This window comes from Thamnophis sirtalis, unplaced genomic scaffold (genome assembly GCF_051295495.1).
Source record: "Thamnophis sirtalis isolate CommonGarterSnake01/CBP01778 unplaced genomic scaffold, rThaSir2_p1.2 scaffold_3, whole genome shotgun sequence".
Lineage (NCBI taxonomy): Eukaryota > Metazoa > Chordata > Lepidosauria > Squamata > Natricidae > Thamnophis > Thamnophis sirtalis.
This window is the reverse complement of record NW_028261383.1, coordinates 14239496-14253763: the sequence shown is the minus strand read 5'-3', so window position 1 is coordinate 14253763 and position 14268 is coordinate 14239496. Positions and strand designations below refer to the sequence as shown.

Here is a 14268-nt window from a genome sequence, read left to right as displayed (position 1 = left end):
GGAAATGAATATTTGAAAGCTAAATATCTTCTGGGGAGCTTTATCATCCTAACAAATTCTTGCCTGCTGACAAAATATTTGAATGGAAAAAAAAATTCATTGAGATGTATTTCAATGAAAGGAGCCATAGCTCTGTTGCTTCTACGGGATAAAATACCTTCACTTACATCGGGAGGTGACCCGAGTTGGATCCTCCTTGGAGATCTTCCCAAACAGCTGCTGCCGAGAAGAAGTGGACAAATCTTCCCTTTCTTTGTGTTGTGCTGAGACCATCTCCGCCAATGCTTCTGGCACCTGAATCACCAGCCAGAAAAGGGGGGAAAGGGGAATGGAGGAGATGGGATGAGGACACACAAGGTGGATGGAATTATTTTCATCCACTCCTAACTTTGTAGCCTCTGTCTATCCTTGGGGTGGAATTGGGCTTGGGTATCAAGAGCCGAGGTGGCGCAGTGGTTAGGGTGCGTGGCACGACAAAACCGCGCTCCACTAAAGCGCGCCCGATTAAACCGCGTTGCTGACGTCATCAGCAGGGCGACAACAGCGACCGCGGGGAAAAAAGGGTGCTTTAAATAGCGCTTTGAAAGCAAGCCGATTCAAGTTAAGGTAAGGGTTAGGTTTAGGGTTAGGTTAAGGGTTAGGGTTAGGTTTAGGGTTAGGTTAAGGGTTAGGTTTAGGGTTAGGTTTAGGATTAGGTTTAGGGGGGTTAGGTTTAGGTTTAGGGGTTAATTTTAGCTTTAGCGTTTACAGCGTGCTTTTTTCGTCGCACTGTGATGACGTCAGCTACGCAGTTTCGTCGAGCGCGCTTTAGTCAAACGCGGTTTTGTGGTGGAACCGTTAGGGTGCAGTACTGCAGGCCACTTCAGCTGTTATCTGCAGTTCAGTGGTTCTAATCTCACCAGCTCAAGGTTGACTCAGCCTTCCATCCTTCCGAGGTGGGTAAAATGAGGATCCGGATTGTTGTTGGGGGCAATATGCTGACTCTGTAAACCACTTAGAGAGGGCTGAAAGCCCTATGAAGCGGTATATAAGTCTAACTGCTATTGCTATTCCCCTTGTTCCTGTAGAATCAGCATGGAATCCTAGCATTGGGAGGCATCTTGGAGGTTTTTTAGTCCAATCCTCAAACATCTCAGATCAACATGAAGATCAGGAATTGCAGGAATTAGATATGGCTAATCTAGAGACAAGGACTAGGGGTGACATGATAGCAGGATTCCAGTATTTGAGAGGCTGCCAAAAAGAGGAGGAGGGGGTCAATTTATTCTACAAAGCACCAGAGGGCAGGATAAGAAACAATGGATGGAAACTAACCAAGGAGAGAAGCAACCTGGAATAAAGTAGAAACATCCTAGCGGTGAGAACAATAAACCAGCAGAACAGCTTTGCCTTCAGAAGTTCTGGGGGCTTCATCACTGGAGGTTTTTGAGCAAAGACTGGATGGGCAACTGTATGCTTGAGCAGGGGGCTGGACTAGAAGACCTTCAAGATCCCTTCAGCTCTGTTCTGATTGATTGATTGAAATGACTTGAAAACCTCCAGTATACGAGCACGCAGCACTCCAGAGGACAGGCTGCTCCACTGCTAAAAAACTCGCACAGTGAGGAAATTCCTCCTTTATTTTGACTTTGCATCTCCCATTGTAAAGATAGATATGAAGTATTCCTTGTCCTACAGAGAATCAATCTATGCCCTCATCCCTTTGACAGCCCCTAAATGTTGGAGGACTACTCCCTTGGTTCTCCACCTCCTTCCCTTCGTTAGACGAAACGTGCCCTGTTCTCTAGCTCCTCTTTCTAGGATTTAAACTCCAGCCCCCTCAACCTTTGTTGTTCTTCTCTGTCCGTTTCCAGTTTCTCAGCATTCCTCTTGCATGGTGTCAATCAAAGCTGGACCCAGTGCACGTATTCCAGCTGTGGTCCGACGGCTACAATTATATCTGGTATTCTCAGCATGGACCTTCACTGATGCAGTCTAAGACTGCATTGGCTTTTTTTTGGCGGCTGTGGCACATTGCTGGCTCCTACTTAATTGGTGAACTACCAGGACACTAATATCTTTCTCCCAACTTCTCCCGCTGGGCCTGTTCCTATAATTGTGCCTCTGTTTTTTTTTCCTTCCCAAGTGCTAAAACTAAACCATTTGCTTGAAATAATAAAACAGTGAAGCATTTCCTAAAACAAGGATAAGTCTTGTTCTTACTCCATGACAGGGGTGTCAAACTCGATTTCATTGATGGCCACATCAGCGTTGTGTTTGACCTCGCAGGGTGGACATGTCCGTGTGGGCGTGGCCAGCTCGATGTCACTCATGCTGGAGGTGCCTGGGGTGCCTTGACCGCTCCCCCAGCGAAAACAGAGCTCGGGAGGGCTGTGTGCAGCCTTCCTGAGCTCCATTTTTGCTGGCAAAGGGTTGCAGGAAGCCGTCACAGTTGAAAACAGAGCTTGGGAGGATAGCAGACAGCCCTTCCAAGCTCCGTTTTTACTGGCAGAGACACCGTGGGCCGGTCCTTCAATGTTTCCAGGGCGGCCCTGCAGGCCAGATCTAAGCACCCCATGGGACAGATCTGGCCCGCAGGCCTTGAGTTTGAGATCCCTGCTCCATGCCAGGATGAAACCTCTTGTTCTGACCCAGACTTCCTGAGAGCATGAAGTGAACTCCGGGTCCCGGTTAAAAAAAACTCTTTTATTAATTGACTGTGAATTCTGCTCGTTCACATCCAGCAAAGTCTTTCAAGGGAGGATTTACAGTCACAGACCTTATCTGGCTTGGAGAGCTGCCAGGCCATATCTGCAAAAGTTGGCAAGGAGTCTCGGAGAGTCATGAATCAATTAAGTGAACTGTCTCCTGCAAACTCCACTCCCCTTTCGCTCCTCTTTTATTTCCTCTGGGAGGAGCCATTCATTGTCTGGCCTTACTTCCAAGTCAACCCCTGTTCTTTAGCTGTTCCCTTCATCTGGCAACTCTGCGCATGCGCACACTGGGAACAGGCTCCAGTTGTTCGTCTCCCTCACTGATGTCTGACTCTGCAACAGCTGAGAACTGCCAGATGGCCCTGGCCCCCTCTCTGCCTCCAACACAGAGCCCTCATCAGAGCCTTCCCCAGACTCCAGGACTCGCCCATGTTCCTCCCCAACCTCCTCACTGTCCAAATCTGCTGCCAGCTCCACCGACTGCTGGCAGGCCACAAAAACCTCTCACCTGCTTCTCTACTAGCCCCTCATCCGTTGCTTGACTCAGGAGGAAGCCTTCGGCCAGGGCCACCGCCTGGGAACAAGTCTTCGCTCTACATTCCCTCACCCAGCTCTCCATTTCTGGAGGCAGGACAGCCAGGAACTCTTCCAGCACCACCATGTCCACCATCTGAGCTTTGGTGCTGCTTTCTGGCTTCAGCCACTGGTGGCAAAGCTGGTGGAGTTGGCTGCAAACCTCTCTGGGCCCCTTGGCCTTTTGATAGCAGAAATTCCTGAAGAACAAGCGATGGACGTCGGAACTGACGGTTTCCTCATGCAGGATCTTCTGCCTGGTGTTTTTCCATGACACGCTACTAGTCCCATCCTCAAAGGCAGCGGGGCCTTTTGTGCCTCCCAGTCCTGCTGGCCTTTCGACGTCCATTTTATCTTTCTAACTCCGGTGTAGTTTCCAACAGGGTGAATTTTCCCCCCGCTATCTCTACAAAGTCACTTTCGCTCTTAAAATGTTGAACTGCATGAAGAGGTTGCAGATGGATCTCACAAAGACAGTCATTTATCTCCAAAAGCAAAGATCTGATACACGAAGTAAGATGGTCTAAGGAAAAAAGAGAAAAATAATCAGAAGTACAGTGGATGACGGTCCCGTCCAGACAGTTTTAGTCCCTTTGGTCCACTTGATTATGTAATAAATACCTTTGCAGAGCCAAAGTCTGTGGGCCTACGGCTTTTTTGTCTCCTGGTATGGGAGAAAAAAACATGAAGGACAGGAATTGGACATAGCTAGAGAATGGAACACGGTGGCTCAGTGGCTAAGACGCTAAGCTTGTCAATCAAAAGGTAGGCAGTTCAGCTGTTCGAATCCCTAGCACCGCATAACGGAGTGAGCTCCCTTTACTTATCCCAGTTTCTGTCAACCTAGCAGTTCGAAAGCATGTAAAAAATACAAGTAGAAAAATAGGAACCACCTTTGGTGGGAAGGTAACAGCATTCCATGTGCCTTCAGCATTTAGTCATGCCAGCCACATGATCACAGAGACGTATTCGGACAATGCTGGCTCTTCGGCTTTGAAAAGGAGATGAGCATTGCCCCCTAGAGTCGGGAATGACCAGCACATATGTGCAAGAGGAACCTTTACCTTTGTCTAGAGAAAAGAAAGACTAGAGGTGACATGATAGCAATAGTATTTGAGGGGCTGCCACAACAAAGAAGTCAACTTATTTTCCAAAGCACCCAAAGGCAAAACTGGGAATAATGGATGGAAACTGATTAAGGAGATATTTAACTTAGAAATAAGGATAATTATTCTGATGGTGAGGACAATTAGTTAGTGGAACGGCTTGCCTCCAGAGGTTGTGGGTGCTTTATCACTGGAGGCCTTCAAGAAGAAACTAGACAGCCACTTATTGTACATGATATATAGGGTCTCCTGCTTGAGCAGGAGGTTGGACTAGAATAGATGACCTACAAGGCCCCTTCCAACTCTGTTATTCAAAGACAGTTTGACAGTTTCAACATTATCATAACATTTTTGACAAATTCAACTACTTATTTTGCAACGTGGGACAATCCAGGACAAAACCTTTTCTCTCTTCTATGGGGGAATCATCAAATGCTTCAACAGGGATATTATATCCCTCTTGATTGCCTTCCCCCTCCCCAAGACTAAACATTCTTACCTGCTCCAGTCTGTTTTCATGGCACTTAACTTGAACTCTCTGATGAACCCCAGTGGGCTCCAATCTAATTTCAGTCTGAATCTCTTAAATGGGGGGGGGGGATACTTGATGTTGCCTGGGTGTGTGTGTGGACTAGATGACCTCCAAGTCCCCTTCCAACTCTGTTATTCTGCGTTCTAACCCCCATCAGACCTGTTCCCTTGAGGTGGGAGGCTGAGCCTGCGACCCTCCAGGGATTTTATGCACCAGCAGCAGCATCCGAGGTCAGGAAACGGGCTACGTGGGGAGCAGGGAGATCCGGGGATGGGGGGCAGCTAGCAAGAGTTAGGATCGTGGCAGGCGCTGAGCCACGGGCGGGGCAGGGGAGGCAATCCTCCAGGCGCCCCCCCACCCCTTCCCCTTTCCCACGCACCCCACTTCTATATTCTGCTGGAGAGCAGAAGGGAGCCTTTTCCCCCATCATTCCTCAAGCTCCTTCCCAGTTTTCCCAGAAAATGCATTGGTTGTTTGCTTGCTTTTTTTTTTGCTTTCCACGATGCTTTCGCGCGTGAAAGGAGCGGCTGCAACTCACACTCTCCCGTCTCCGATCCTGGGAGAAACTCCCACGCCTGCCTTGGCTCCAAGAAGCTGGGAAGAAAGGCGAACAAGCCCTCCTTCCTAGAGAGGCGAGACGCTCTAGGCGATTACCTCTTACCTAAAGAGAAAGACCCCCGGTTGCAACGAGGGGCAGAGCCCTCCGGCGCATGCGTTGCTCGTTTCAGAAGCCAGAGGCTGCCAAGATCAAACAGGGCTATATCGCCCTGTGTTAGGGGTGCCTTATAGAGCCCTTGAGTTTTTACACCTGCTTCTTTGGAGCCACAGATACAAAATGTTCTGGTCTCCTTTTGTGGCTCTTAACGTTGTTTTCATCTTTTTTCCTTTACTGGAAGAAAGCAAACACTTCCAACAGGGAAGAGACTGGAGATTTTAAACATCTTTTTCAAAACTAGACTGTGATGTTGCTGTGTCACATAATATACAGGGATGTATGCATCCTTCTGCATTTATCCATTTATCTAGTCATGTTCATGTAGTGTATATTGGAGTTGTTGACCCTTTGAGAGCTGTATGCAACGAAGTAGAATCCATGTACAGAGCGCTGTGGCACCTGCTCTGGGTGTCCTTGAGGTGGGGAGCAATGTCTCACGGGGACCTAAAAAACTTGGGAGCCCATTCCTCTCCCTCTTTGCATCCCACTACACCAACGCCCTTTTCTTTGCCAAGCCACAAGGGAAGAATATTATAGGTGAGAAATTGGCTGTCGGTCTTGATAGCCAGCTCTATGAAATCTCCACACCAGCCAACTCACACTCCTTGGTTCTCCAAGTCAGCAACTGCCTGGAATGGCATAGGGTTTCCTGACTGAGCAGGGGATTGAACTAGAAGACCTCCAAGGTCTGTTCTGTTGCTCTGTTCTATTCTACTTACTCTATTCTTATTCTACTCCACTATATTTCTACTCTATTCTTATTCTACTCTACTCTATTCTCTAAAACCCAGCTGATGTTAACATTTGAAATGTTGGTGACTCTGGTGTTTCTGCTCCCACAATATTCAACCCGCCTTCCCTGGACGAATGCCTGATTTATGATTCTAGCAAAGAGAGCTTATCCTTTTCTCTCCAGCCCGGCTTCCTAAAAATGAGTCTGTTTCTCTACCCGTTCCCCAAATCTTGTTTTTATTGCCTTGTTCCATCATCTCTGCACATCGGCTTCATTGGCCAAAGACAAAGAATCGCCTTCTTTCCCAAAGTTAGCAAGGTGGGTGATTTCACTAATGCCCCCTCTAAAAAAATAAACACAGACACACCCTGCAAACCTTCTTGAGGCCAAGGCAGCAGTTCGTTATAGGTATTCAACTTACAACCACAACAGAGTCCAAAGTTTCTGATGCTAATCAAGGCAGTTGCTAATAGTTTCACTTCATTTAATGACCTTTTTTTTTGCCAGTTAGCGAACGGCTGTAGTTGTTACATGAATTGTGAGGCCGTTAAGTGAAATTGGCTTCCCCCATTGACTTTGCATATCAGAAACTGGCTGGGAAGGTTTAAAAAAATGATGATAGCATGACCCGTGTGTGTGTGTGTGTGTGTTAACCATCATAAATGCATGCAGTGGCCAGGTGCTCAGATGTTGATCACATGACCATAGGGATGCAACAGTGGTGTGAAAACCGGTCGTAGGTTCCTTCTTTCAGTGCCGTTGTAACTGTCAATGGACACTGAACAAATGGCTGTAAGTTGAAGACTGCCTGTACAATCGTCCTCCTCCTGCTGCCAGTCTCTTTGGCAGCGGTCATTCCACTTTCAAAATAACTTGGGTCGGCTTTCGACAGTTGTTTCTAACTTTATTTTATATTTCACAGTTATTTCAAGACCGGAGGAAAAAAACCAACACTGCCTAAGCGGTTGAATTTGGGTCACGTGAACCTGGTCGCAATGGCCGTAAATGTGAAAAACGGTCCTGTCACTTTTTTTCAAGGACTTCGAGCGGTCACTAAATGAACTGTTGTAAGTCGAGGACTACCTGTAGGAGCCCTTCGACGGAAAGGCCATTTGCCACTCGCACCCAAAGCCTTCTCGAAGATTTCACCCAAAGATTTCAAGTCGCGCCCTTGGGGGGGGGAAAGGGGGGGTGTTTTGGTTTCCCGTACCAGGTTATCCCGTACAAGGTTACAAGGTGTCTCTCTCTCTCTTCCTTCGGAGGGCTTCCCCCTTCTCAGAGCAGGTGTCACACCCCAAAACGGAGGTGGGTGGTGGGAAGAATGTCCCGAAGGCCATTGGACCGGTGAGCATCGGAGGCTGCAAGCAATGCCGACAAACAGCCGATTCTGACTAACTGCAAGCCGGCTGACGATCAGCTGATCATCGTCCGGCGTGTAGTTAGTCGGAATCAGCTGTTCGGCTTAATAAACCATTGGGAATCCAGAGCGAGTCGCGTCCTGATTTTGGTTTCGATCTGGAGCTTGGACCTTTGAGAGCAGGCCTCAAAACTAGACCAAGTTGATCACTCGGCTTTCACAATCAAGGCATTTATAGGGTTGGTCCCCCGTGGAGCGATTTCGGTAGGCAGGAAGGTTATCGCTGACCACAAAGCTTTTCCCGCACTCCACGCAGATGTAGGCCTGCTCCCCTGGGTGATCCCGCTGGTGCCTATCAAGGCTGCCCTTGCGACTGTAGCTCCTCCCACAGTTCATGCACTTGAAGGGTTTCTCCCCCGTGTGGGTTCTCTGATGTGTAGTCAGGATCGACTTCAGGCTGAAATATTTGCCGCATTCCAGGCACTGATAGGGCTTCTCCCCCGTGTGGGTCCTCTTGTGCCTCTTGAGGCTCCCGCTCCGATTGAAGCGTATCCCGCACTCGGTACATTTGTACGGTTTCTCCCCCGTGTGGGTTCTTTGATGCGCGGTCAGAGTCCCGCTGTCGCTGAAGCTCTTTCCGCACTCGGTACAGCGATACGGCTTCTCCCCCGTGTGGGTCACCCGGTGCCGGTTGAAGTCGGATTTATATTTGCATATCTTCCCGCACACGGGACACTGGATCCTCCACTTCCCTTGGTGACCCTCCTGCGGGACCAGGAGATCGTGGATGTCGGCATCCTGAAAGGTGGAAGGTTTCTTCTCGTTTGTTGATGATTTGGGAGGCTCTTTTGGATTTAGGAAGGTCTCCTTTCCTGCTTCAGGGCTGGTTGTTTCTGATGACTCCATAGAGCATTCTTCGTAACTTTCAGTGTCCTGCCAATCACCTGGGGAAAGGGAAGGGAAAGGAGAAGATAAAAGGGAACGGAAGGGAACAGAAAAAATGAAGGGAAGGGAAAAGAGAAGGAAAGACAAGAAATGAAGGGAAGGATACAGAAGATGAGTAGGGAAGAGAAGAGAAAAAATGAAGGAAAGGGAAGGGGGGAAGGGAAGGGAAAAAATGAAGGGAAGGATAGAGAAGAAAAGAGAGAAAAAATGAAGGGAAGGCAAGGATAGAGAGGAGGGGAAGGGAAGGGAAGAAAGGGAAGGGAAGGTAGAGAGAAAATGAAGGGAAGGGAATTGAGGGGAAAGGGAGGGAGGGCAGGACAGAGGGGGAGGGGAGGGGAGAAAGGAAGGAGAGAGAGAGAGAGAGAGAGAGAAAGTTAAAAGTTTATCTTTAACATTCCCTCCCACTCTCAGCGAAAATCTAGGTTATCTCCCAACTTAATTTCAACATGTTTGCAGTCTATTCCGCATTTCACTGTACAGGTAGTCCTCGACTTACCACAGTTTATTTAGTGACTGTTCCAAGTTACAAACGGCACTGAAAAAACAGGACTTTTGACCGTTTTTCACACTTACGACTGTTGCAAGCATCCCCATGGTCACATGATCAGAATTCAGATGCTTTGGCAACTGGCTCATATTTATGACAGTTGCATTGTCCTGGGGAGATATGATCTGCTTTTGTGACCTTCTGACAAGTCAAGTCAATGGGGGGAATCCAGATTCCCTTAACAATCATGTGACCAACTTAACAAATGCAATGGTTCACTTATTAATCATGGCAACAAAATTTGTAAAATGGGGTAAAGCTCACTGAACAAATGTTTCACTTAGCAACACAAATTTTGGGCTCGATTGTGGTCGTTACTCAAGGGCTACCTGTGTTGGAATTTTTAAACTGGAAGCAATCAGTCTAGGTTCATCTGGAGCATTTTTATCCCTTTTTTCATCTAATTGTCAATATCAGGGTTCCTCAATCTTGGCAACTTTTAAGCTACGCGGACTTTAACTTCCAGAATTGCCAGATGCTGGTTGACCACCGGTTGACTGGAAAATTCTGACAGTTCCCCATGCTGGCTGGGGAATTCTGGGAGTTGAAGTCCACACATCTTAAAGTCGTCAAAGTGGAGAAAGACTGCTCTCTATGCCGCACAAGGACAAGCAAGAGTTCATCACTTCAGCCTCCAACAATTGTGCAAGAAGCATCCTTACCCACAGAAGTGACAGTTTCATTGCTCTCCAACATGACTTCCTTCCATTGGGCCCTCTGGCTTTGATTTTGGAGAACAACCAACTTCTTCAGCCTCTAAGATCACCAGCCTCTAAAAAGAGAGGAAACATCAGTTATCTCCTCTATATTACTGTATTGGTCCAGGACACCCCTCTGACTCAGCCAATCTTAGAATTTTTCTAGGCAGGTGGATGCATTTCCAAGCAAGTCTCTATACTTTTTTTAGTTTTTTTTGTTTTAATTGAACAAAAACACAAAAAAAGAATCATCCTTCATTACATCTTGTAGAAAGCGTGTCGATTGGTTACAGATAACTTTCGTGCATTTCTTCCAGTCGTTACTTATAGTTCATATTAGATTATACACTTTAAGTCAAAAATCTTTGTATATCTTACTATCAATGTACCACAATTCTCATTTGACTACAATTATTTGAACATGGTTTTACCTCAAATCATTCATACTTAAAAGACACAACCACGTAATGGCATTTATTAGCTATTTCAAAAAAATCCTCCAATAACATTACACCTTTATAGCATCTTTTAAGTAAAAGTCGATTAATAAAGTTTCTAAACCTCCCCCCCCACTGTAATAGTTCTCTACTTCAATCACTAGACCTACCAAACATTTTTATATAAGGGCTGATAGCTTTCCATTTAACTTCCCAGCTTTCCATTTTTTAAATTAACAGGATGTTCATAACATCAAATTGAGGTGTCTGTGCAGCTTCTAAGTCATCCAGGTTGCAGCTAAACATCTTCAATGAAAAACCAGAAAGTCCTGTTGCCTCTTGAAAAAGCATCTTTGGGACAACCACGACCTGGATGACTGAGAAGCTCCACAGACACCTCAATTTGATGTTATGAACAAACAAATTGATTACTGGGAACAAATTGATTACTGGGAACAAACAAATTACTTGATTACTTGTTTACTGGGACAAACAAATTGATTACTGGGAATCAAAGGAAAAGTCTCTAATCAAGATATCTACTGACATTACGATATCCATCATCTGTGGATATCATCCATGGACAACATTTTGTATAGTTATGAATTCTGCAGCATCCCCATGTTCACAAGATTTACATTCAGATGCTTGACAACTGACTCACATTTATGATGGTTTGTAGTGCTCCGGGGTAATGTGATCACCTTTTGCGACCTTCTGACAAGCAAAGTCAATGGGGAAGCCAGATTCACTTAACAACCATGTTACTAATTGTCAGTGTATAAGAACTTATAAACTGGAATAGCCATAACAACAGGTCAGCCAATGGGAACTGTTTGGTGACTGAGACACAGGATTTGTTTTGAGCCATGTGAGATGACTTGGAACCTGGGTGTGGCGGTTCCACCACAAAACCGCGTTCGACTAAAGCGCGCTCGATGAAACCGCGTAGCTGATGTCATCACAGCGCGACAAAAAAAGCATGCTGCGAACGCTAAAGCTAAAATTAACCCCTAAACCTAAACCTAACCCCCCTAAACCTAATCCTAACCCTAACCCTTAACCTAACCCTAAACCTAACCCTAAACCTAACTCTTACCTTAACTTGAATCGGCTTGCTTTCAAAGCGCTATTTAAAGCGCTTTTTTTCTCCGCGGTCGCTGTTGTCGCCCTGCTGATGACGTCAGCGACGCGGTTTAATCGGGCGCGCTTTAGTGGAGCACGGTTTTGTCGTGCCACGGTTCCGGCTTAGCTTAACTGTTCTGTGTATATAAGAGATCGTTTGTACTTGCACGATTCTGGTTCTGGTTCTGGATTCCTTGCTTTTTGTCCTTGTCACATCTTCTCTCTACCATGTTGCAAGAGCTGCATGGGTATTGTATACTTGCATCATGCTTTATATTATTGTATATAAATAAGTTTCTTCTATAAAGGAATCCAGCTGAATTATGTGTGCTAGCTGGATTGCTACCAACTCCCAACAACTGCATTACTAATTTAACAACTGCAGTAATTCATTTACATGGCAAGAAAGGTGGTAAAATGGGGCAAAACTCATTTAACAAATTTCTCACATAGCAACCTAAATTTTGGGCTCAATTGTGATCGTAAGGTGATGACTACCTGTACTTGGGAGGGAAATTTTAAATGTTACTGAAGGTTAGGAAAATAACACATCCTAACAGTAAGAGCAATTCTTTGATGGAACCCATTAGCTAGTTTGTCAACTTTAGCAACTTGAAACGATGTGGATTTCAACTCTCAGAATTCCCCAGCCAGTCTAAATGTCCATTTTTAGCTTCAATTGTCTTATTTAATTTCTAAAAGGGTTGAGAGGCTCCCCTTTGCTATTTTCAAGCAGAATGGAGACACCTACATATTGGTTGTGCTTTAATCTGGATTTCTACCTTACACAGGCCCCAACTTTACCTTGCAGGGATAAAATTGTTATTGTTACCTTTGCATGGAGGCCTTTCTTCAAAACTGCAAGATCAATAAAACGTGAGGGTCCTATAGGAAGAAAAAAAAACTAGTTATTCTAAAATAAATTATTCTGAAACATGCCTATAGAGTTCTCTCGCTCCTTGTTCACTCTGAAGTGAAATAGGAAACAATACTATAAATGCTGCCACAAGCGGGCTCAACTGTGGTCGTAAATCGAGGACTACCTATATGTATGAGTATACACGTGCATGCATATAGGTGAGCATATACATTCGCACGTGCGTGCACACACACACATTAAGATAATAGAATTAATCTTTTAATCTTCCGATTTACTCTGCTGATCGCCCCGATTTGCAACTGCATGCGTTGCCTATATAATAATAGCAGAAGAAGCTGGGGGAGGGGGGAGAGACCCTTCTGTTTACATCCCCGACCCCCCAAAACAGATTTCGCTTCCAGCCCCAACCTGACCTCACTTGCCGAATGGATCCATTCATTGTTTTCGTCTTTCCCCAATTTTATCCCACCCCCCCCCCCGCGCCACCTACCCTTCCGTCCGCTAGGCCTCTTTCCCCCCCCCACCGGCCCTTTTTTCCAGCAACACCAAAACAAGTGTGTGCGGGTTCTTCTCTTCCCCGCTATGCCCATTTCCTGCCTCTCTAGGAATCCGCGCGCTCCTATCTTTTAAATCGTTACAGCTGTTCTCCATCGCCGCCCTCCGTTGTGTTCTCCAGCTGCAGATTCGTTCTTTCTGCGCTCTCTTTGCCATCTGGGCTGATCAGGATAGTAGCGATCAAAGGTCTGGAGGTTTTTGTTTTCCTTTTTAAATTATTTAACGGAATAACAGAGTGGGAAGGGCCCTTGGAGGTCTTCTAGTCCAACCCCCTGCTTGCTCATGCATGAAACCCCTAGGCAGGTAGTGCTCGAGTTACCACCCCAATTTTGAGCCCAAAATGTTATGTTGCTAAGTGAAATGTAGGTTTAAGTGAGGTTTGCCCCGTTTTACGACTTTTTTCACCATGGTTGTGAAAGTGAAGCATTCCATTTTGTGAAGTAACCCGGTTGTTAAGGGAACCTGGCTTCCCCCATCAACTTCTGATGGTCAGAAGGTTGCAAAAGGGGATTGTGGGACCCCTCCAGGACGCTGTGACCATCTTAAAACATGAGTCATTTGACAAGCATTTGAATTTGGATCTCACGGCCGCCGGGATGCTGCAACCATCATAAATATAGATTTTGATCTTGTGGCTGTGAGGATGCCGCAGCGGTTGTTCAGTATGAAAAACCATCGCAAGTCACTTTTTCAGTGCCATCTGATGAAAGAAATGTCCTTCTGGGTTCGGCTCCAAGTGGGGAAAAAGACACTGGAGACACGGAGGCGGCTCGGAAAGATGGTTTATTGGTGGACAGCACCACATGGCTTGAGCCCTGAACAGAGAAGGTGAGGAGAAGGGAGGCCTGAGATACTGAGTCCCTGGTTTTATGCCCTCTCTGGCCTTTGATCTTGATCTTGTATTCTGATTGGTTGTCAGACTCCCATGGGGCCATGCAGGGACAACTCTCTAGGCTGTTTTGAATCCACGTTTGGTTGAGTTCTCAGATGCCATGTGGTCAGTTGGGTAAAGGGCCAATATCATGCTTTAATCCCATCCCCCTGCAGCTGAAGTGGAGAAGTCTTTATTATGTAAAGTGGACTAGATTGGCCTTCTTAATGGCCCATTGACGAAGTGGGGGTGGGCAGGAAGCTACAGGCAGCTATTCTGTCTTTTAAAACATGTTTCTTTCTTTTCACATCCAGAGAAATATTCTGCCTTTTCAATATTTCCTAGAATATGTCATTTTTCTGGGAGAGGGCTGGGTGATAACTTCCTAGACATCCTAACTTGGAACGGTCAGTAAAAGAACTGTTGTCTACCTATACCATTTCAGACAAATGGTTGTCCATTTCACTCTTCTGCGGTTGGAAGGGACAAAATAGAAATGGT

The 14268-nt window shown here is 46.1% G+C and overlaps 2 protein-coding genes across 3 annotated transcripts; both read right to left on the bottom strand.

The window, feature by feature from the left end:
* Positions 1–159: 159 nt before the first annotated feature.
* LOC148047240 (zinc finger and SCAN domain-containing protein 9-like) lies at positions 160–5490 on the bottom strand. The gene is made up of 3 exons (XM_087707998.1): positions 5443–5490; positions 3202–3789; positions 160–294 (listed from the first exon to the last, which is right to left on the bottom strand). Exons 2-3 carry the CDS (start codon positions 3613–3615, stop codon positions 160–162), a joined length of 549 nt encoding a protein of 182 aa, XP_087564124.1. The 5' UTR covers positions 3616–3789; positions 5443–5490.
* Positions 5491–6468: 978 nt separating this feature from the next.
* Positions 6469–12780, bottom strand: LOC106538158 (uncharacterized). Of its 2 annotated transcripts, XM_087711333.1 has the most exons (4): positions 12755–12780; positions 12294–12346; positions 9864–9971; positions 6469–8653 (listed from the first exon to the last, which is right to left on the bottom strand). In XM_087711333.1, exons 3-4 carry the CDS (start codon positions 9895–9897, stop codon positions 7902–7904), a joined length of 786 nt encoding a protein of 261 aa, XP_087567459.1. In that variant the 5' UTR covers positions 9898–9971; positions 12294–12346; positions 12755–12780; the 3' UTR covers positions 6469–7901. The 2 variants fall into 2 exon arrangements, with proteins under 2 accessions (XP_087567459.1, XP_013908053.2); XM_014052578.2 differs by lacking the exons at positions 12294–12346; positions 12755–12780 and having other exon boundaries at positions 9864–10080.
* Between the last annotated feature and the right edge of the window lie 1488 nt (positions 12781–14268).